General features: G+C 42.6%; 1 protein-coding gene across 1 annotated transcript in view; it reads right to left on the bottom strand.

The window, feature by feature from the left end:
- Positions 1-11,590: 11,590 nt before the first annotated feature.
- The window catches only part of Grin2a (glutamate ionotropic receptor NMDA type subunit 2A), a 421,718-nt gene continuing 408,486 nt past the window's right edge, over positions 11,591-24,822 (bottom strand). The window contains exon 14 of the mRNA XM_057773629.1: positions 11,591-22,854. Coding sequence (XP_057629612.1) covers positions 21,055-22,854 — 1,800 coding nt within the window. The 3' untranslated portion in view covers positions 11,591-21,054. The remainder of the gene's footprint in view (positions 22,855-24,822) is intronic.

The raw sequence follows: 24,822 nt of genomic DNA, 5'->3' as shown, positions 1-24,822 counted from the left end.
AAAGGCGAGTCACTCTTAGAGGCAGAGTGACCTGTGATTAGGCTGTCACAATAATTCATTGGGGAAAGACAAAAGATGAGAATCATTTGTGGGAAGGAGAACAGAGTTGTGCAAGAAGGCCCACGTAGGCAAGCGACAGAGCAAGAGTAAGGGACTGTCGCTGTGACTGTCGGGACTTTGGGATGGAGAGTGGAGGCTGAGGAAGGTCTGCTCAGAAAAAAAGTTGTAGAAGAAAAAAGAAAAACCTTGCAGTAGAGGGAGGAAGGTGTATGTTTTGCAATTGATTGGGTTTTAGCTGTCGTTTAAGGGTCCAGCCAAAGACAATGGGTGAGATATGGTGGTAGGGACACAGGGCAGCTGGTCACACTGTGTCACCAGAGAGACATAAATGCTGCTGCTCAGCTCAATCCCTTTTATTCAGTCTGGGACCTTAGCCCGTAACACGGGGCCACCCACATTCAATGTTGGTCTTCATACCTCAATTAACCCAGTCCAGAGACTCCCTCAGAAGCAGACTGTTTCCATGGTGATCCTAAATGCCATCAAGTTGGCAGTGGAGATTAAGCAGTGTGCTTGCTTTATCATCTACTATTGACAAACGTGGGTCTGTGACCCTAATCTTTACTCTCTCTGCTAAACAAGGCAAATACCAAACACAGTCGAGTTCTGTCTGGGCCTGAAGGCAGCGCAGTGCTGACCACGGTTCCTCTACATCAGTCCCATCTGTAGCTCATGGGGAATCTGGGTTGCTAAGATCACAGAAAGGAGGTGCTGGACATGGATAGAGTCTGGCCTGTGCTTTAATCCTACAATCATGGATTTTAGATTATAAAGTCTTATGCTCATGTTGTGCTAAAATGACTCATTTCATTATGTCACTCATTCTGTCTGTGATTATACATCTCAAGGTCAGTGAGATGCATTCTGGTTCTGTGAGCAAAGCTGGTCCCAGCTTTTTCCTGTTGTCCTGAGCATACTAAGAATGCCATAAGCAATAATCTTCTTAAAACATTTTTTTTCCATTCTTCAAGTTGGAATTCCACATGCTCCACAGCATGTGCATCTCTGTGTGTATATCTCTGCCTGTGCACCTGTGTTTGTATGCACATACACATGGGGTGTGCACCTGTGTTTGTATGTACATACACATGGGGTGTGCACCTGTGTATGTATGCACATACACATGGGGGTGTGCATCTGTGTTTGTATGCACATACACATGGGGGTGTACATCTGTATATGCACATACACATGGGGTGTGCATCTATGTATGTATGCACATACACATGGGGGTGTACATATGTGTATGAACATACACATGGGGGTGTGCAACTGTGTTTGTAGGTACATACACATGGGGGTGTACGTCTGTTTATGCACATACACATGGGGGTGTGCATCTGTGTTTGTATGTACATACACATGGGAGTGTACATCTGTGTATGCACATACACATGGGGATGTGCATCTGTGTTTGTACGCACATATACATAGGGGTGTGCATCTATGTGTGTGTGCACATACACATGGGGGTGTGCATCTGTGTTTGTATGCACATACACATGGGAGTGTACATCTGTGTATGCACATACACATGGGGGTGTGCAACTGTGTTTGTATGCACATACACATGCGGGTGTGCATCTGTGTTTGTATACACATTATACACATACACATGGGGGTGTGCATCTCTGTGTGTATATACATACACATGAGGGTGTCCATCTGTATTTGTATACACATACACATGGGGTGTGCATGTGCCTGTGTGCCCATACATGTGGAGGCCAGAGGTTGGCGCTGGGAGTCTTCTATGTTTGCTCTTTATTGTTTTGGGGAACAGGGTCTTTGACTAAACTTGGAGTTCACCTCTTGTGTAGAATGACTGGCCAGAGAGCCCTAGGGATCCTCCTGGGTCTACATCTCTGTGCTGGGATTACTGGACCATTCACTATGTCCAGTTTATTATGTGGGTGCTGGGACACTGAACACAGAACTTTATGTTTGTGTGGCAAGGGCTTTACTAGTGAGCCATCTCCCTTGGCCCTCCACACTGTTCTTCAAGGGACTAGGCTGGTGAGGGGGGTCTGTTCTTCATTTTGTCTCTTCCTGTTTCTCCCTCTCCATCATTTTCTGCTTGAATTTGAGGCCTCAGGAAAGCAACTCACCAAAATAATAAGTCTATATGGTACCAGAAGAACCTCTGTCCCGTCTCTCAAATGGTGGCTGGTATTTCCTATAGATTTCAGAAGAAATAGAAGGGGAGGAGCTTTCAGAGTTAAGATACCCTTGTCTCTGTAAGATGGGGAGGGGTGCAAGAGAAGGAAGTATCCAGCCTCTGAGATCCTCCCGTCCCCAGCAGTGGGTACTAATAGGAAATGGGAAAGAGTGGGTTCTTCTTCCCAGGGTGAGGAGGAGTTTGTCAAAAGGAAATCCTAGGCAAGTGCAGTGCCTGGCTTCCCCTGCTTGAATGCCAGATACCAGTTGTTCATGGGCCAGAGTGCAAAGGATTCACGTACTCTCTAGAACTTTCAGTGGTTTGGAGATTTCAGGAACAAAAGTTATAGGCCAATTTTCCATACATTGACTTGGAGGCACAGCACTGAAAGATCTACATAGAACCCCTTAGAATTTGACACCAACGGCACAGAGACAGCAGCCCAGACTGCTACCCTTGGAAGAGAGGCTCTGAGGCTCCATGGCTCTGGGGCTCTGGGGCTCTGTGGTCCTGTGACTTACAAAGTTTTGTCGTTTTTTTTTTTTTTACATTTATTTTTTTATTTAGTTTTTTTGCAAGTCAAGTTTTTCATGATGTATTTGGGTCATATTTACTTCCTTGACCTAACTCTTCCCAGTTCCATTCCCTTTTCCCACCCACCCAATTTAGTGTCTTTTGATTTTTAAACCATTTCAAGCCATTTGTTTTTGCCACCCAAAGTTTCTGCATGTATCTATTTATGTATCTATCTATCTATGTGTGTATGTATGCATATATGTATGTTTCTATTTGTGTGTGTGTGTACACTTGTGAGACTCACAGAACTACTTGCAGGACTTGATTTTTACCATGTTGGATCCCAGAGGATAAAACTCAGGTCATCAGGTTTAGCCACAAGTGTCCTTACCCACTGAGCCATTCCACCAGCCCTGCATCTCCTGGTTACAGTTTATCTTCTCAAAAGAAAGATGCTGTCTGTCTATCCTCAGTGAAGCTGTGGTTAGATGCCAGGATCACAGATACTCCATAGGTAATTTGTTCTTTAGGAAAACCCTTCACTACAACTCTCTTAAGTTGTAGAGTTAAACTGGTTCAAAACATTTTTTGAAAAAAGGTAGGTGTGTGTGTGTGTATGTGTGTGTGCGTGCGTGCGTGCGCATGCACACACGTTTGTGTATGCATGCACAGGACTACCATCCTTTTTGCTGTGTAATTAGCAGTGTCTCTGAATAAGCTGATAAATAGACACAATTGGGATTTCCAATAAAAACTGAGTGAAAATTCTATAAAGAAACTTGCTACTGTGAGAGCTAGTTTATAATTTAAAAATGCTTTTTAGTTGCTACTATTTAACTTCATAATTTTTAAATGTCTGAAGGCTTGCATGAGAAGACTCAGAGAGGTTGAGTGACTGGTCAAGGATCACACAGCAAATTGTGCTCAATTCCTAGAATTCCAATTCTTCTTTCTACAGCTCATATAACTTTTTAACAGTGTGTGTGTGTGTGTGTATTGATTGTATATAAATGAGAGTGCATGTGTGTATAGGTATGTTCACCCATGGAGACCAGGGGTCAACATTTGGTACTTTCCTATACATTTCCCCATCTTATTTTTGAGAACAAGTCTTTCACTGAATCTTGCTGGAGTGGCTGACCTGTGAGCTCCAGGATCACTCTCGCCTCTGCCCTCCTGTGCTGGGGTGACAGCTGCATATCACAGTGCCCAACTCTTATCTGGATGTTGGAAACCTGAACTCAGGTCCTTATGCTTGAGCAGCAAGCCCAACTAAGCCATCTCCTCATGTCCGTGCGTCTATTTTCTAAGAATTACCATCTGGAGGCCTTGGAACTCAGAGCAGACTTGGCTACATGGCAGTGCACATGTAAGACCAGGAGGCACGCCGATCTCAGGCGTGCCCCAGCATCCTGTTCCATTGTCTCACAGGCACCGTCTCCCCTTACGTAAAAACAAAGGCTATATTCTCCTAACAGGGTATGCTCTATGGGGATGCCAGAGGGTCCTTTATAAAAGTAGGTTAATTTAGTGAACTTTGACAAATTTTGTCAGGACTCTCAGAAAAGAAGACAAATGACCCCAATTATTCTGTTTCTAACAGAAGGCTATGGGGTTCTCCAAGAAAAAAAAATGGCTTTATTGGTGGAGTTACTGCAAATTTGACTGGCAAGTGAGGACCTCCCCTGTTCCAGGACCTGAACTGCCTGTTAATTAAGTTCAGTTGCTGTGTTCACGACTGCAGCCAGTAGAATCTTGGGGAGAAAGAAAAAAAACTGAGTCATTCCAGAGAGCAATGTCACTGGCAGACGCAAGTGTCACAGTACTAAGTATAAATCGCTTCCTCATTAGGAAATAATAAGCCCCTAAATGGGGCTACATGGATGTAAAAGCAACCCAGTTTCATAGCAGTGATGGCATTTAGTGCCACTTCAGTTCAAGGAAAATGTGTTGGAAATATCCTGTCTTCTGCTGCTCCAGAAGAAAGGCTGGCTCATGGAAGGTAGGGCTCAGAAGACAGAGGATGATACAAGAGAAAGAAAAATATTTCTGTGCCATAAAAGTTCATAGTGTAGAATATCTGGTCTGCAGATCCCTTCCTGGGCCATGTACCAAGGCATGATGTGTCCTGAATCGAGTTGCTTACATCAGTAAGCCTCCATCTCTACATCAGTCAAACAAATCTTAGCATTAGCAGGTAAATAAAGTTAGCAGAGTAGGGGCTGGCCTTGTAAGCTAGAGGACTTGAGCCATATTATCAGAAATCCTGTTTAAAAGTTGTGGAGTGTTGTAGTGGGTATTTGTAATGCCAGATCCAGGGAAGCAGAGATGGAAAGACTCCAGGACTTTCTCACTAGCTAGCCATTCCAAAACCACAAGGTGAAGATGCAGAAGATTGGCAGCCAAGTTGTCCTCTGATGTCCACCCTTACAGACACAAACATGCACACTGACCCAACCACAACACGTGACTGCAAATATACACACCCTCACATATTCCCTGTCCTCAGCTGTTTGCTATAGCATCATAGAAGGCAAAGAATGTCAGTTTCCTCTGTGCTCTTCTGAGATCTTCACTTTCTGGGGATTTAATTATTTGGGGAGTGAAGGAGTATTCTCTTGCTAACAATGGCAGTGCCTCATGACAACACTGAAATATTGAATCTTGGGCTACAAGCACCCAAGTTGTAGTTTAGAGTGTGATGCATCACAGAGGGACTAAGTTTTGAGCTTTTCTATGGCTAGAAGGATTTATTAGCATGACATCTGTGAAGGTCTTTCAGATCTGGAACGCAGAAACAGAAAATGCTCAAGAAAAGTTGCCCTTAATCCCAACACACTTGGGAGGCAAAGCCAGGCAGATCTCTGAGTTCAAAGGCAGCAATCTAGAGAGTGAGTTCCAGGACATCAGGGCTACATAGAGAAACCCTGTGCAGAATGGACACACACACACATGCACGCACGCATGTGCACACACATGGAAATGAAGGTAGAAAAAGCTATGAGTAGAGAAAAGATCTAAAGGGAACCAGAAGGGAGAACAGCAAGGGCAATAATTCATGAAAGCAGATGGGAAGCCTATTTGTTGATAGGAGGGATCAAGAGAGGTGGCAGGGTGGATCACAAGTATAGTGACAGCTGTCTTAACTGGCACTGCACAGTGCTAACTGTGCCCAAGTGAAGCATTATCTTTCTCCCATCATTATTGACAAGCAAGGTAAGATGGGCCAGAGAGGCCAAAAAGGTCTGGGTTAGAAACACAAGGGCTAAGATACTAGGCATCTTCTAACATAAACTCTATAAAACCATCCATTTCTTGTGCCCTTTTTGTCTCTTTCTTTTGGGTGCTGGGGATTGAACCCAGTGTCTCGGGCATGTTAGGCATATGCTTTTCCACTGAGTTACATGACAGATCCCATCCACTTCTTCAAGGGTATGATGTTCCTGAACATGGAGACACCTATACTTGATTCATTACTGGGTGCCTACCATGTAGCAGACACCTCACACTGTGCTGTATTACATGCTAGTAAGCAGGCAATGAGTGAATTAAGAAGTCTGTGCCTACAACAACCAAACACAAAGCAGTGATAAAATTAATATAATAAGCATAATCTCTGAAAAATTTTCAGGAGACGAAAGTGCTGCAAGGACCCAAAGGGGTCCAGAAAGGAGGTAGAGATATGGAAGCTTCTATCTAAGGGACCGTGCCCACAGAGTGCCTCACTCAGGGAATGCTGTTTAACCAGAACCCTAAATACGGTAAGGATGAGATCAAGCAAACCGAAGAGGCTTAGAGTTGCTTGTTTTGAAAGGAGAGTTTATCCAGCAAAATACTGGGGAGCATGGTGCGGATTGGCTACACATAAAGTGGGAAAAGGCAGACCAATCAGCACCTTGTCACCATGGGGGAAGGATTTAGGTTTCATTCTGATTTTGATGGATGATATGGAGGATGGAGTCAAGTGAGTCATACCTACTTTGTGTTTTAGTTAGGTGACTTTGTTCTCTGCTAGATAATAGGTCATGATGGAAGCAAGAGCAGAAGCAAGTGAAAGGATTAGGAGAGTTTTACAATTTGATAAACATCCCCTGAAGGACTGAGTAACAGGGGTAAGGGGGATGAAGAGTGGAGAGACTCTGGGTATACGGTAAGGGTCAGACAGATATATCTGTCTGATGGGTTGTATGTAGAGGGAGATGGAGTGAGGAATGACCACTGGACATCTGGCCTGAGAAATCAGTTCTGGAGTAGAGATGCTTTCTGGAATGAATGGAAAGACTTGGCACTAAGCACTGGGCTCTGATTGGCCACTTCAAAATGTCAGAGTGTTCTGATTGGCCACATCAAATAAGCAGAGTGCTCTGATTGGCCACTTCAAATAAGCAGATTTGTTCATTCTTCATAATTCAAAGGATGGGACTGTGGATGATCTGTGTCTGGCATTGGCATAGGGCAATAGCAATGAGGGTGAGAAATACCCACATAGTTGAATAAGGAAGAGGTTCTTGTTTAGAGGTCAACATCAGAACCAAGGCTGTGAGTACGGGAGATACCCAGGCAGAGGGATATGGGCAAAGGATAAAGGTAAAGCTTTAAGCTGAAATCCTGAAGGTTCTTCCCAGTTCCACGGTTTGTTCTTCCCTGCACACTGCCAAAAGCAGGCAAGATCACCTTTGTGGAAGGGAAGGCCATTAGTAAGAAACTAACATACCTGATTGATGTAGAATATCTTCTGTATATGTGTTGCTTTTACTAGTTGATGAATAAAGCTGCTTTGGCCAAAGGAAGGGAAGAATATAGCCAGGCTAAAAGAGACAAAGAGAGAGAGAGAGTAGGCAGAGTCAGAGAGACCTCATGCAGCTGCTGAAAGAGAAATTTTCTGGTGGAACCTTTCTGGTAAGCAACAGCCTCCTGGAGATACACAGATTAATAGAAATGGGTTAATTTAAGATATAAGAGTTAGCCAGGATTATGCTTGAGCCATTGGCCAAAGAGTGTCATAATTAATATAGTTTCTGTGTGATTATTCAGGTCTGGGTGGCCAGGAAATGAATGAACATTCTCTAGTCACAAAATGGCACCCAACCCAACATTTGGCAACATACATTCACATAAAACCTAAAAAAGCTATGAAAAAAAGGGCTTCTAGACCCCCTCCCCCCAAAAGAACGAGATCCAAGTGCAGTTTCTTGGAAGCTACATATTTTCAGATAGGCTGTGTTGCTGGTTGTGAGCAGAGGCATGGCTCCTTTAACAGCAGGCTTCCTGGTTCAAGATGTCCGCAATTCTGGTTCTGGCTCTTTTAGGAGATCCTGTTACAGAGCATTTATGGGGTTTGTGAGCAGCATGTGACAAGTCTCTCAATGGCAGTGACATAGAACCACTGAGTCCCTGCAGCTGAGGCAGTGAGTATGGCTTGCAGAGATGGTGAACATGCCTCTGCCATATTGGACTGGGTGGACCCAATAGGCAAAACTGCAGCTCATTAATCCTAGCCATGCCTACTTAGCGTTTAAAGATAAAATGCTCCTGGTCAGAAAATGGTTACAGATACACAATAAAGACAGATTGAGACAGAAATAAACCTCTGAACAGGTCATAATGTGTTTTAAAAATGTACATAGAATTGGGAGAGAGAAAAAAAAGAATATAGACATTTAGAAAAAGAAATAGTCTTAAAAAATAAAGTCTTTAAAGAGACAGTAAACGTAATATAAAAGAATACAGACAGTCATAGTTTAAAAGAGTAAAGAAAAAATAAGCCATGTAAAGATGGAATATACACAGAGAGTCTGGATTATGTATATTATTGAGTCTTCTTTTAAGTTTTTGCCTGTGAATGAACTAAGTACAGAGAGACATTTCATTTTACTGGCTAAGCTATACCACCATATATATTTAAAATCTTGACTTCAAAATTTAAAGTCTAAGGATATGTTACTTTGGAAAAGAGGTTCTGCTTTTGTTTCCACCAAAGATGAGAACCTGTGGATTCCTTCCAGGCTAATGCGGTTTGATGGAAGAAAACCCCTGAGAGGTCTTTGTAAATCCTAAAAATACTTCACCCAACAAACAGAAGGAAACAATTTGGAGGAAAAAACATCAAAATTCCCAAAATGATTGTTTATAAATGCTTGTTTTCATTTAAAAGGGGATATGATATAGAGATCAATACTTTGCATTAGTATGGATCTTGGTCTATTGATAAAAAGTTAAGGTCACTTTTGTTACACTGTGTATATGTATTTCTGCTCTTGATTAAGGTATTATGTTTGTGCAGCTCATTTAAAAATGTAATGTATAATTAAGAAATACAGATTGATAGTCATCTATAATAGCCAAACTTGTAGTCACATTACTTATATTAGATATATAGCGATATATTTCAGATGGATAGATATTCTTCAAATCTTTCAAAGACCTACAGAATGTGGTATTTAAAATGTTAAGTTAGAACTTTTCATGACAATGAGACACATCTGTTCCTGGCAACACAAATCTACTTCAAGAAGACGATGGGCATTGAAGGGGCTCCTTATGGAGTTTGCTAGCTATTTAGGCAAGGAACTGCTCTTGCTTAGACTACTTGAAGGTATATTATTTGAACTGGACATGTAGGACCCACAGAAACGTGACTGCTAAACTTTCCAAAAGATCAAATGGTCCTACTTGCTTCACAGAGGAAATTTCCAGGGATTCTGCAGGACACAGAAGAAAATTGTTATGATTTTTTTTAAAAAAGCTGCTAGATCCCTGGTGGCAGTAGGCAGGGAGTGGGCTCTGGGAGCAGCCAATCCCAGGCAGAGATGGCTGCCAGTCTCCAAGTGGTGGCTGGTCTCAGACAGGGAGACACATGGCACGCAGGCTGGTCCCAGCTAGCCTGGCGATGTGAGCAGGCAGTGGGTAGGAGACATGTGGACAGACACATCATACAGAATAGAATTGGATATTTATTACTTAGAGGAGGGGAGAAGAAGAGGACACAGAGAGAGAAGGGGGTGGAAAAGTGGGGAGAGGCAGAAGCGAAGCTGCCTCTCCGAGAGGAAGGCAAAAAAGAGAGCGAGCTCAGGCCAGAAGCTGAAGATCAGCCTGCCTCAGCCGATGGGGAAGGGAATGGGTGTGGCTTTTCTCTTAAAGTGACAACAGTCATAAAAAAAAGTGACTGACTACTGAGAACTGAAGAACAATGGCAATGGGTTCTTGATCCTATTGCACATAATGGCTTTGTGGGAGCCCAGGTAGTTTGGATGCTCACCTTAATAGACCTGGATGGAGGTGGGTGGTCCTTGGACCTCCCACAGGGCAGAGAAACCTGCTTGCTATTTGGGCTGAGGAGGAAGGAAGACTTGATTGGGGGAGGGGGAGGGAATGGGAGGTGGTGGCGGGGAAGAGGCAGAAATCTTTAATAATTAAATAAATTAATTAATAAAAAAAAAAGAAAAAAAAGTGACTGACAAATTGTCAATATAGACAAAACAATCTTTCAGATTTTCTGCTCATGGAAAAGTCTGTTGGATACTATGGGAATGTAGGCTGAAGATGAATGCCCCAAAGTTACAGGAGAACTTTAGGTGACTGTCCAGGCAGCAAGATGTCTCTGTCAATTCTAAAGTTTTAGAAGTTGCTTACAATGCACTTCCTGCTAACTTAGGTAATATAATATACTTTTGGGGTGTTTGAAGAGTTGAAGACAGATAGTTATAATTATAGTTTTTCTTAGTTACAATAAAAGATAAATTAGATATGAAACTTTTCAGAAACAAATAGACTAAATAGTTTAAGTGTAATTATTGCTTGATGCCTGTTTTGTTATATGTAATTTTACTATGTTAAAGTTAAAATCTCCCTTTTTATTTAGTAAGAAAAGGAAAGATAATGTAAGATGTCTTTCTATATGTGTGTTGCTTTTACTGGTTCATAAATAAAGCTGCTTTGGCTGATGGCACGGCAGAATATAGTCAGACTGGAAGAGATATGTAGAGATGGTAGGCAGAACCAGAGAGAGACCATGTAAGTGCTGAAGGAAAAAGACACCACTGGAACCTTTCCAATAAGCCACATGGTGACACACAGATTAATTGAAATGGATTAAATAGATATGAGTTAGCCAGTAATATACTTGAGCCATTGGCCAAAGAGTGTTGTAATTAATATAACTTTTGAGTGATTATTCAGGCCTGGGTTGCCAGGAAGTGAATGAGCAATCTCCAGTTACACCTCTTCTCCCCCCCATTCATACATGCACACACACACACACGGGGGGGTGGGGGGAGACTACGTGCTAGAAAATTTTTATGTGTGGTCAAAAATCTCAAAACAATCCCCCCTCCTACACTGTCCAGGCAAACTGCCTGTCCAGCCCAACTGGAGTAGAATAACACAGCACCACAGAGCTGTAGCCTTGATCGAAGCTTCTGACCAGGACTGGACTTTGGTCAAACAGGATTCCCTTAATTTTCATGTGCCTGATTTGTATGATCCTTATTTGTATGCCAGAGATTATATAGCTGGAAATTTCATGCATAACAGTTCATTCTAAACATGTAAAACTGTACATACACATAGGCTAATCTAGACTTCCCTTGCTTATATGCCAAGAAACTATAGACAACTCACCCTAATAGGACAAGCACTTCTCTACAGTGGCTATACCGACCCCAGTCCCTTGCCCTGTGTTGCTGGCAGCACCCTAGTCACTGCCCAGGCCATTTCTCCTTACTGTCCACCAATCCTTTCCCATTAGCCATAGTAGATATTTTTTTTTTTCTGAGCTACTCTTAAGATCATGGGAACCTTTAGCAAGTTCCACACAGCAGCGGCAAGAACACAAAGACCACAGATACATTTCTCATTTTCATATCAATTGGCAGAAATTATCTTTATTAGAAAAATGAAATTTCCTGTATTTACATTTTTACACTGTATGATGGGCACTTTCTTTGCCCCGGGAGTTCTGTACATATCAGTTTGCACACACATGTCAAATCCCATTCCTTAAAACAGTTGATAACACATTGAACAAAATTAAAGAGACATACTACAAGAAGACAACCATAGTATATACTTCCTCTATCATAGAAAGGTGTTAAGCAAACGTGTAATTGTGTAGCTATGCTTGGAAATATTTAATACAGTTATTAGCACTTCCTCATGCAGTGGATCAGAACATGACAGGTATAAACTGCTGTGACTGGGTGAAGATCTACTCCCGAATGAAGACCACTGAATGGAGCACACAGCTATCCTTGGGCTCCACCATACGAGACGTTAAGCCAGTCCTGATGTGAGTTAAAGACGGTGTTTCATGTAGCTGTGGATGGAAACCCTCTGCGTATGTATTCAACCACATTCATACTGGGCTAAAGATAGACTCACACATAAACCCTTTATGGATAAGTTGTTTAATTCAAGAACTCTCCTGTGGGCAATGGGTAGCTTGTACATTATGCAAGTCTTACAACATGACTGGAAAATGAATAGTTTACCCTCTTTTACTGTCTGAGAAGGCCGTTATTTATGATTTTTATGAGCTATTTCTTATTCAAGCCACCAATTAACTAACCTAATTCTTCCTGATATTCAGCTTGAAATATATAAGTTCACATCCACAAACATCCCAGTGCCATATAAACTATGATGAATTCTACCAATTAATTTGGCAAGGATATGCTCTTAAATATGTTTTATCAGGGGAATGAACACGTGTAACATTCAGACTTCAAAAACAACCATAAAAACATCTGTAGGGACCTTCAGGCTGGGAAAGCATCTGACCCACATTTATTTTGTGATTCTATGTGTTTTCCAAAGACATGTTTTCTACATATCCCTGATTTAATATCTTCTTTGAAAAAAGTTGTTCACTTACATAGTTTTCAATGAAAAATTTCAACACGAACGTTAGAAATGTCAGCTTGACTGTTCCAAATTCATCAAATTTTCAAAGAAGATTGTTCAGATTTGCCACAAAATCATGTTTAATCTTCTGCTTCTGACATGGAATATTTCCCTAATGGTCATGGCCCCAGAGCTGTGTCTACAAACTTAATACATTTAAGATATTTTTAAAAGGAAAATACCTTTTAAAAGTCAATGCCATTTCTTAATGTGAATTAGCCTGACCTGGAAGAGAAACAATTCAATATGTCATACATGCTTAATGTAAAAACCTCCAATGAATTCAAAAGGCTGTGATTGTTTCTCATGGAAAAACAGACAAGGCGTATTTATATTTCTGGACCTTCACTATGTGTTCAGTTATCAATAGTCTTTGATTCGAGCCCTTTAAAAGCTTGAAACAGTAAAATGTCAGATCAATGAGAAATATTGAAAATGCCAAAGACAAACCTATGCTAGCTGGAGAACAGTTAACCTTATCAATTTAAAAGGCATCTGTGGTATTGGCTATGCGTTATGCTAATATCCTTTTGAAGGCTTTTAAATCCTTCCCAAAGGTGTGAAAGAGAATTAACTGGAAGAGGTTATGACCGAGGGCTACTGATAATGAGGAATGTTCTAGAATTGTAAAGATGCAGACTTATTATCCGTTTGCTGATATGGTACCTAAGCAGAATTGGTGAGTGAACTTTTGCTTTGCTTCTTCCAGAGCGAATCTGAGGAATGATTCCATCTTAAATAGGTTGTGGTTCGCTGGAGAATTGTGTGCTTTGAAATACAGCTCCAAAGAGACGGAGAGCTCAGCCCTGTTGTTGCGACACTCCACTTTCTGTAGAGTTTGACATCCCTGGGAGAGTCTCCTTGTCTCTTGCAGAAACACATGGTCTCAGAATAGCTGTTAAATAATAATAACCTCTGTGTTTTTGTTTTCATTTTTGAGACAGGGTCTCTTGTAGCCCAGGCTGGCCTCCAATTCACTATGTAGCCTGGGTGTAACCTAAAGTCAAGATCCTTCTGCCTCTGCCTCCTGAGTGTTGGGATCACAGGCATGTGCCACCACACCCAGTTCATGCTCGTAGAGTTGGGCATGTAGCCCAGTCCTTGTGTGTGCTGTGCAAACGCTCTACCAACTAAGCTGTATCCTTAGCCCTGGTGATCTCTATAGTAAGAGGCATCTGACTGTCTGCTTGGGGGATGACAACACCTGGAGAATTATTCTCAGGAAATCAAGCTAAGGTCATTTATACTGTGTTCAAAGACTCCCCAGAAGCACTTGGAGCAATGATTGCATTTTTTATAAAAATATCACTCTGGAGCCTTCCAAAGCAATTTTCCTTGTGATCCCAGCTCAATCTTCTCATCTATAAAATGGGCCTAGTGTGCCCTACCTCACTGTAAATATAAATGCCGGGAAAGAAGTGTGGTTTAGAACATGGGTGGGATGGGATGCCCAGATGACACTGTGTGCTTGGGAGCATCGTCTGCATGACTTATTAGTCACCATGCCACTCTTGGCTCCTATGAAGTGCTGTGAGCATCCCAATTCAACACTCTTCCTTGGGATATTAACAAGTGTTGGTGCGACAACAATTATCCTGATACTAATGACCAGGAGTGCATCTCTAAGGCAATTTAACAAATGGAACAGACCAAGAGAAACAACAACAATAATAACAACAACAACAACAACAACAACAGCATTTTAATAGCTGGCCCTCAATCACCCTGATGACTAAAGCACTCAGTCATTTATGCAAAACTATTCCCTGTTCCCTGCCCTCCCTCTGAACTCCATTCTGTCTGCCTGGCAAAGATAAACCAACAGAGATGGACAGGAGGACCAGCGAGTCTGCAAACAGCGTCCTGTTGAGAAAGGGGTGACGGTATTGAAGAGCTTTGACTGAGGACCACAAGGCAGTGTGTGCATGTGCGTGTGTGACTGCTCACACACCCGGGAAAGCATACTATGTACATGTGTTTAACGGTACTAGCCCTGATGCCAACTGTTAGAGAAGAAAGAGATGGGCAGAGGGATATTTAAGGTTAGGCACATGCTAAATAGAGAAGGTAAATTTTCAAAGCAAACAAAATAAAAAGTAAAAAAAGTTAATGCCGAGTGCAAGCACAGGGAGGAGGGGAGACATGAACAGTGTTCCAGTCTTGGAAGGGGCTGTGAACAGAGGAGGAATCCCCAAGAGTTCTTGATACACCCCAAACCAGGCAACCTGGGCAGGGTGCGTGGAGAAAATCCTGGGGACCTCAAATTAATAAATCTCTTTCTGCTTCTGGTCTGACCTCCATGTTGCTAGTGAGGCTTAGAACAATCAGTTTCCTCATCTGCAAAATGGGAACAATAATACTTAACTTTTAGGTTAAACTCATTCAGTATAGAAATAGCTGGGTATTTCAAGATTCAGATGCTGACCCATGGTGCACGCTCATGATAAGCAGAAACTATAACATTCTCCTATGCATAGAATGGTACACATAGTATGAAAATCCTCCTTCCACACCCTCCCCACCCCTCCATCCTTCTGGAAACACACTTGGATTCCCTTCCTTCACATCCTTGCCCTCTCTTTTATTTTTCACTAGGGAACCTGACATTTCTTTTGCCATCCATGACAGCAGGCACTTGGGACTCCATGAAACATTCTTTCCCTCCCCCGTGACCTGTCCACACCCTGAGCTAACAAAGGTCTTTACAGGCCATAAGCGACCCAACTGGTAAAGCTTTCTCTACGTTTCCTCTTTCTTCTTTACACCATGGTCTATTTTTCCAATCCTTTGAAGGATTTTCCAGCCCCTTCGAAGCATTCGAGGTATGATTTGGTAAGCCATGCAGGGCTGGTTGGAGCCAGACCCAAGAGTACTTGTGCAAACAATACAAAAGAATGAGTTTTCGCCTGGTTCGTTGCTCCCATCCTCCCCACACCCATCACCTCAGGGTACATTAAACAAATCAAGGCCATTTGCAGGGACATCAACTGCATTCCCCAAAGTTCCTTAAAACTCAGGGATGAACCTTTTTTTTTAAAAAAAAAAAAAGGTTTGATCACAGTATCAATTATTTTTGATCTTCTTACAACAGCATATTATCTATTTCTAATTTTCACTATTTAATCTGATTTTATTTATGGTTGTTTGTTATCTTTTATATTTTGGAATTTACTTCTTAAACCAGAAGCTACCTATAGGAAGAGATTCTATTTTCCATTCCATTTGCTGCCCCATGGTCCCAAAGTGGACTTCAGATGAACTGCCACCTTGTCTAGTCCTGTGGACTTGCCTGCAGCCCTTGCTCAGCAGCACAGATGAGACCTCGTTGCTGCCAGCTTGCTTCTTTGGTCAGCAGCTTTGAACTCTACCGTTTGTGGATCTTCTCTAGAGGACAGGCCAAGAGAAGATCTTCTCTTCTCCGGGGCCGTGAGAGAGTGAGGGATTGCAAAGGAGCTTAAAGAAAAACCAAATTCAGAGAGTCATGCTTGATTTGTAAAGAGCAAGGGACAAAGAAAGCCAGGGCAGTTCTGTGAGTTTCTCTGGCTCTTATTCCAGAGGGACTCATGGGGAGTGTCTTCCCAAAAGAAACCTAGAGATATGTTAGCTTGGTAAAGGTACCAAACCAGAAATCAGACTACAGAGTCTTGGGTTCCAGCCCCAGCTCCGATGCTCTCCCATTTTACCTTAGACAGATTACTGTCCCTTGTCACCTGCCACTGTCTCCTTTCCCCAAGATCTTGATGTCATTACACAAAATTCATTTAGTCTAAGCTTTTTCTGGACAGGCATCTTGTATTTCTTCTATGCTGATAGCTCTTCTAGTCACAAACGAGCCGAGAAAGATTTAAATAGGAAATCTATGTCTTTTGAGGGGTTTACAAAAGCCACATGTAGGTCCACACCAGCATCATAGTCAAAAATGACTGTAAGCAGCATATATTGCACACTCATCACTCCGAATTTTATTCCCTAAGGGGCCAAGAACACCAATGCTCAAGGCCCCTTGAGCCCTGTTATTCTTCCTAGAGCCGATATTTAAAAAAATATAATGCCCTCTCTACATAAATATCCTCCTATCAAAATAATCAGAATGGGTTTTCTGTGTGTTCACACCATCACCACCATTTGATTTTTAACATAAACTTTACAATATGTACAGGTTTGTTGGGATAATACACTTAAGTGTGAATTGTAGAAACCAAGCATGTATAATATATACATGTACATATGAGCAACTGTATTCACAGAAGTGCATTGTTGGGTCATCTCTGATCTGCATCAAGCTGACCTCGTCAGAGATATTAGAGATGAACACAGTACGAAGGAAAATGGCTGACTGAAAAATGGTAACTTCGCATTGGAAAACTTTTCAAGTAGAGACCCGTAAACTCCCAATGAATGCTTCTGACCCTATTTAACCAAAATAAGAGGGAGGACACATAGACAGGCCAAATTTCGAATCAAGTCGAATAAATAACGCTTTTGGAAAGAAGACCTCTTTTCTTAAGATCTTGAATAACTATTAAATATTGACTGATAAATTTGGCTTCCTGCTAAACTCCATTTCTTGAAGTCCAGTTAAGTCTATGATAGCCAAGGTTAGTGCCAACCAGCTCCATCTTGAAACAGGTTGCAACCTTTTCTTGAGGATTCCCACAAAACAGCTCCACGCAGAGAAACAGTATAGAGATGTGTACCCCGCCAATGGGTACATTCCAGTCTTCTAACAGAGATTTCCGCTTCTCACATTAGTATTTATTTAGGTCTTAAACCACAAGCTCCTCCAGTGCAGGGGATTCATTTATATGACAAGCAATTACTAAAGCTGCACTTTTTAGGTTTAAGGGAGATAAATTTTTAATCACCATTTAATTAACACCAACTTTCGTTTTCTTTTTCATTAGCAATCCTATTTGCAAAGAATTCAGGGCATTTGTCATTTCCTGAGAAGGATGCAGAATATTAATACACATCAGCGGTAGACACATCAAATAGAATAAACAACATGAGACAGTGTGACTACCATGGATCGTTTGACTAATTAACTGCTTTGGCTAAAGTCCCATTTAAATGAAACTATTTCATTTGTAAACAAGGTGTAATTTTCTTTTTCTCTCCCCAGAAAATAAGTGTGAATTGATATGACGGGTTTTGCTGAAATGGATAGATTTTAATGTTTCCACCAGAAAGCTAAATATTAAGCCTTCTCATGTATCGTCTGAGGCAGGGAGGGGAAATCCCAGAGCATGGCAGCCACTATTTAGCTTGCTACAATAATGCAGAGGACAGCGTAGTCCCCAGTGGAGAGGTTACCATCCCTTGCTCCCAGGCAAGTCTTACTGACAGGAAGACAGATCACTGGGGGCTTTCCTTTTTGTAACACTGAAGCCAGAAGTGGCCTGAAACCTACAGGTGTAAGGGTGGCAGGACTGTTTCGCAGAGCACTGAGGTTTTGCAGAGTTGGGGTCATGTCTTGGAAATTTTCTTGTATGCAGGATATGGAAGCCAGGCTATTTCAGTTCAAATACTTCCATCTGAAGGACAGTTTGGTATTTTTCAAAATGGGGGAACCCACCAAAGCTTCCAAGATGACAAGCTGGCTGTTGGGTTCAGGGACGCTGGCTTTAGCATCCTTGATTCTAAGAGCTTGGAGCCTGAGTTTAACACTGGGACCTCTAACACAGTTCAGGGCTTCCCATCTAGTCCTCATCGCCTCCTACGGTCGGCTCCATCTGCCACTCCTTGTGTTAGTTTTCCGATGAATGGCACTCACTTGGATTACCTTCAAACAGGTCCACATGGTCACCTTCCACTTGGAGACTGACCCTCTCAGTTCCTTCTTTGGAATTATCACATGTAAGAGTCAGAGAATTAGTGTAGAAGGAAAAAAAAATGTTTACCATACAGCCCCTAACTACCGATGAGTTATTTATTCTTTCCCATTACAATTGGTAATAGGTACGTTTTGGAAGCAAAATCCTCATTTTAATTTCTTTTGTATGGGGTTAATAGAAGAAAAAAGGATTGCTCTCCAGATATTCTGGAGAAGGTTTAGAGGAAGCTGCAGAAGTGTAATTTGTGCTCCCACTGGAACTCAGTGGCATTCGGCAGCTGCCCTGGGCTTTGAGAACAATGCAGGAAAGCAGAGAGCTCTTTGGATTTATGGCAAGTCACTACTGTGTATTCTAAGGAGACTTCAAATTCCCTTCTGTGAGGACACGACAGAGGTCCTAGCAGGAGGAACACAGGTCTGGAATGCAAAGGGGAAACAACGTGAAGGAGTTAAAAGACAATACAGACAATGAAGCCTAAATTTAAGATCAGAAACTGGGAAGATTGTTCTAGGTTCTCCAATGCAGACTTCTCCATCTCTGGGACTTAGGGAAGGAGAGAATGCTGGATCCATGGGAGAAAATGTGATTTTGAAGTTTATCAACCTCTGGCACTGCCTCAGCGCCTTCTGCGCTCTGTCCTCACCCCCTCCACTGCTCCATCGCAAGCACTCGGCTTATTGCATCACTTTCGACATTATACACTACTGGAGGTCGGCTGGATGTTTCCACTGCTCCATTGCACGCATTCTCAAGCTCTATGAGAACTCCCCTGCCTCCAACTATAGGACAATACCAGCTACAAACCAGAACACCCCATGAGGAAAAGAAACAGGATGGAATTTCAACCTGTAGTGTTGTCCTTTTCTCTGAGAACCCAAATCAAAATCCAGTACATAGGAAAACAGGAAAGGCTGGTCTCTTTCATAGGAGCAAGACACCGAGATGGCTAAGTCTTGTGCAAAATACCATCGCCAGCTATCCCAGCTATTTCAAGGTCAAAATGCATTGAAAATATAATAATTGATAGAAAAGAAGCAAATAAAATGTCTAATTTATATTATTTTCTGTTTAGTGATATGTCCTTTTCTATTAAGTATCATAACTACCTTTTGGATCTTTTTCAAAAATATGGTAGAAAATTTATGTGCTAAGAAATTTTCCATGCATGAATAGTCCCCTCACTGCCTCCAATTTTTTAAAAATGATGAGTATCTGTCCTATCATATGCACACAGGTTTGAGGGGGCCAAGAACAGGACAATGTGGGTGACTCAGGAATGACAAATGCATTGAAGACTTCTCGTCTGTCTCTGTTGGTGCTAAGGAAATGGTGCGCATTTCAGAGGGAAAACCCTGTCTTATAGAGTTTATCCTTAGCTGGGAGGGTGCTTGTGACAGATGCACAAGTGGTTTATCGCCTGAAGGCTTTTGATTTGAGGAGGTTTGTATAGAAAGAAGTGTCTAATAGAGTTTCCTGACATTAAGGAAGATAAATGTAAAACCATGCTAGCCTTGGGCACACAGAGGGCATGGTACTTCTTACAGATTATACATGGCTGCTGGTACATGTCACCACATTAACAACTCTAGGAACACAACACACAGCTAATTAGACACCATCGTGACTTTTGGGGGACAGAACAAGTTACGATTACTCTGGGAGGGATCGGGTAAGAGATACTATACAACCCTGAGTCATCACCAGAAGGGAGGAAATGCAAACTTACGTACATAAGTCTTCAAGATAAACTACAACGGCCACTATGTCATAGACAGAAGATCCACATCTAGATATCGAAGACAGAAATGTGTTTATGCAGTGCCGAACAAGACCACTGAAGCTGAGGGTGAGAGATACACACACATTAACATCCAAAGAGATTCTTCTAGCTCTCCACCTGAGAGTCCCTGTGGCTACAGATGTGTTCCAGATGTGTCTTGGGGACAGACTACAATGAAAGTAGCATACATACGATGAGCACACTGATTTGCTATTCTTTGGGGGGGAACCTGGAGTTCTTGGGGGCTGAGCCAGGGTTGTAATGGAAGGCATAACAAGAAAGCTGAGAACTGTTACAAGCCAAACTTCTTAGTCCTTGCGCGTGTCATTCGTACTACAGTGCGGATGCATTCTTAACTGTCTTATTGTCTGTGTTAGACGGACATGCATACCATATTGCTTATTCTGTGTTAGAGAAACTGAGGCATTTCTGATGGGGGAAGTTACATGGTGGATTGACCTTCATGGAATTTGGAAATCAGGCAATCAACAATATCACTGTTGCCATCTGATGCACCATTATTGCCACCATACCCAGTCGGCATGTCTGGGAGACTTGCCCAAATTCATTTATTTGTTTTTGGTTAAGGATTCACCTATCTGGCATGTGCTGTGGTCAACACATACCTCACAAGATTCCTTGAGTGAAAGATTATGGCATGGAGCCATGTGCAAAAGAGCCAACAAAAAAAGTACCTCCCTAAGTCCTCTTCCTTCTAGCAAGGTACTATGGGACATCTAACATTTACCCTCCAGAACGTTGGCCATTCCGTATGTTTCCTTATAGATTAACACTGATGGAAGATTTTAGACATCAGATTCGATACTAGGCATTTTCTTGTACACGCGTCTATTGCTGCAGGAATTTAAAACCCTGGGGGTAGAGTACATGTTATTCTTATTTGCAGCATAAGGCATAACATGCTCTGAAATGTACACATCACTGTGGCCCCGACTGTCCCTGGAGCAATATGATGCTGTTGACCTCAAGGATGACCGAAGATAGCCGTCATTTACTGCCTGGGATGGCAATGAGTGTTTGTAGGGGTCCGAGGGACATCTCCCAATAACTAAGCGTTGGTCATCCCCATACGTGTGAAGGAAAGGATTATCAGAGGTGTGGTCTGGCAAGAGAGACTTGCTTCTCTTGCTGTCCTCCAGACCTTGGGGGAAAAGGGAGCTTTTATTCCCTAAGAGTTTGCTTGAGGGAACACTGAACAGGCTCCCATATAAGTTACCCTCTAGAAGCCGTTCTCTGTCCTTGAGGCTTATGCTCCGGGAGGGCTTGCTAAGGTCTATCTCCCTGGGCTTGTCGAGAATATTATCATAGGAGTGCTGCCGGTTAATCCTTAGCTTGTTCTTCTGGAACTGGAGGGCATTGTTCTGGGACCAGTCCTGCTGGTAGGCCTCCTCCTGAGTAGTTGGGTTCCCTGTCTCCTGGAGCATCTGGTCTTCATCAATGTCATAGAGGTTCCCCATCCGCAGGCAGGCATCACACTTGAAGGGTGACCTCATGGTGAAGTGGCCTGAGTAGGTGGGCAGGTTCGAAAGGCAGCTTCTGCAGTGTGTGGAGTTCTGCCTGTAGCGATCACTGCCCTCACTGTGCGGGGAACCCTTGTCTTTCAAGGTAAAGTGCTTGGCATAGAGTTTATACTGGTCATTGTTGGGAATCCCATCTTCATTGTGTAGTGGGTTCCTGCTCATGGGCAGTGTAGAGTCTCCCTTGCGGAAGTTCTCATTGTGGTCTTGGTAGGTGTCTGAGAAGCCCACATTCTCAGGGAGGGAAATGTTCTCAACAAACTGTGGAGGATCTAAGTGGAAACTGGGCTCCTTCTCACCATCGATGGTGTAGATCTTATCCCTGGGGGAGCTTGCTTTGGTTTTCATGTAGGGACGTTCAACCTCGCCACAGTCCTTGGGGTATTTGGAGGCCATTGACCTTTTGAAGTTATCCTTGGTCTTGTGGTTCTTATTGTTATCTGGTTCCCTGTGGCATGTGGCCCTGCTGGAAGTTTCTGAAATGTCAGAGTGGGCTACCTCTTCTGGAAGATACCTAGGACTCTTTAGGGAGTGGGTCCTATTCTCCACAATCTTCTCATCCCTCTGTGAGACTGGGTTCTGGTTCAGAGAATCCTGGCGTAGAGACTCCATGGACTTCTTCCAAAGCTGTCGTGGTCGGGAGTTCCCTTTGGATTCAGTGCTGACAGCCACCTCCACGGTGTTAGGGTTGGACTCATTGAGAGTGAGAGGATGCTGTCCTTGGAATACATAGTTACTAAGGTTGTCTTTGTGCCTGTTGGCCACAAATGTTTGGAGTTCATTCATGTTGTCCCCAAATATGCTGTCTTTCCCCTGAAAAGACCTATTGTCTGAGTATATTAAATTCCCCTTGTCTGAAACCATGTCCACTATAAGGGACCCTCTTTGGATGAAGTCAGAAGTTCTTTTAGGTGAATCAATTCTTGAAGAGTTCATGTTGGACATGTTGGAGATGTTCTTGGCGGACCGAAGAAGCTTTAGCATGTTACTCTGTGACCCAGTCAGATTGAAATCCGGAGACTTCTTCTTTTCTTCAATGTGCACACCATGGATACAACTGTAGATGCCCTGTGAATGAGGAACACAAAATGCACATCAACAGAGGACACCACTGTGTCTAGACGACACTAGTATGAAACCACTTGCCCACCTGAGCTTTACCTGCAAAAGTCAACTATGGATTTCTTGTGGGAGTCATGGAGAGAGACTGAAATTCATTCTGAATCCTGATTATCTTACTTCAATAGATAACACCAGTGATGTGTAAGTATTTACTCAATATTGAAATATTCTATTAAGACTCATCTCATAAGTCTCAGAAAGCTCCAGAAATTTACACGGTTCACAGGACTTTATTCAGATTATATAAGCAGTAACAATTGTTGGGGAGAGGAGACTCCATGACCATTAGAGCTAAGAGACTCTTGCAGGTAGACCATTGGAGTTGCCTGCAAGTCAGCAAAAAGCTCCAGTAATGAAACTAGCTGCTCTACTGTTGACAGGGGAAGGGCTCCTCGCTCATGCTGCTGTAATAGGTAAAACATATTTAGATTTGTAACCTCCTGGCTTTCTTCTACTCAAATCCAGATTTTGGCCACCATACCTATATGAAAACAGTTGGATCAAGCCTGTGGAATTTCATCTGCCTCCTCCTAAGATTGCCAGGAAGTCATCCCGAGAAATGGATTCATGAGGCAGATCTGTTGCAGACTTTGACATAAAGTAGTAGGAAGTTTGTGTCATTGTGACTCTGATCATGGCTTTCCTGAGCCCCATGGCTACATCAAACTCAACCCAGAAGGGATGCTCTCAGAACTGTGAAGTCTGAACTCATCTGGACAGCTGCACTTTGTGTCTGAAGACAGTCTCCACTTCAGCCTTACAAAAATGCTGCACACAAAGCATGATCATCTCAAGTTTAAGCAACCTTTGCTGTGACTGTGTAACCTAAGCTTTGTGTTTAAGGTCAGGAACCCAGGAACTAGCACTGCGCCAATTCCCTTTTTCCTTCTTTTCTCTCCCTTCCTCCCTTCTCTCTCTTTCCTTTTCTAGCCCTTCTTCCCCTTTGCCTTCTTCCTTTCCCTCATTCTATCCTTTCCCCTCTCTTCGTTTCTTCTGCCCTCCTTTCTTCATTCTTCCCTTCCCACTCTTTCCCTTGTTACACACTTTCATCTACTCTTTTATTTCCCTCTTCCCCTCCTTCTGTTCTTCCCTACTCCCAGAGTCCTTAAGTTCCTTCCCTTCTATCCCCATTTCATCCTTGGCCTTTCTCTTTCCCTCCCTCCAGCCCTCCCTTCTTTCCTCCTTTCCTTTATTCTTTTCCTTCCCTCTCTCCATTCTTTCTCCCACCCTTGTCTCTTTCCTTCCCTCCTTCCTTCTACTTTATCTTTAATCTCCTTCTCTGTTTCATGGTCAGTTTCACTAAGAATGCTAGAACACTCAGACTGTGGACACAAGAATTATATAACTCTGCCATGTGTTTCATGGACTCTGGCACATTAGTTAACCCCTAATTAGTCATATAATATAATCTTACATGTAATCTAGAGGGAGTCTCCACCTATGTATGAGAAGTTGATGTTTCCTCTATGTCAAGGTCAGGTAGGGTCTTTTTCTCCTCTCCTTGATGTATTATGAAAAACACAGTCTTATTTTTTTTTCTAAATTTGTACCTTTATTCTATCAAGCTCCTGTTCTCCCTCAGGATAACCTATAGACTTCTGTGCACCTGCCACCATAGTGAAATGTGCTCCCCTGCAAACCTGAACTGCTAGCTATGCTCCCCTGCCACTTTGAACAGATGGCTGTGATCCCCTGCCACCTTGGACTGCTGGCTGGGCTCCTCCTACCTCCAGAGACACTGATCCTGTAAGGAGATCTATGTGTACTTATTGTCTTGTGATTGTTTTACTCTGGGCTGCAGGGCCAGTGTCCTGGAAGAACTGGCAAAGAGGAGAGGTATCCTCTATGGAGCAAATACCCACCTTGGGAGCCTTCAGAGAATCACAAATCAACACCCTTGGGAAGAAGCCCACA

The sequence above is a fragment of the Chionomys nivalis genome, chromosome 7 (assembly GCF_950005125.1).
Source record: "Chionomys nivalis chromosome 7, mChiNiv1.1, whole genome shotgun sequence".
NCBI lineage: Eukaryota > Metazoa > Chordata > Mammalia > Rodentia > Cricetidae > Chionomys > Chionomys nivalis.
The sequence above is the reverse complement of the archived record's forward strand: the minus strand, read 5'-3'. Positions and strand labels throughout refer to the sequence as shown.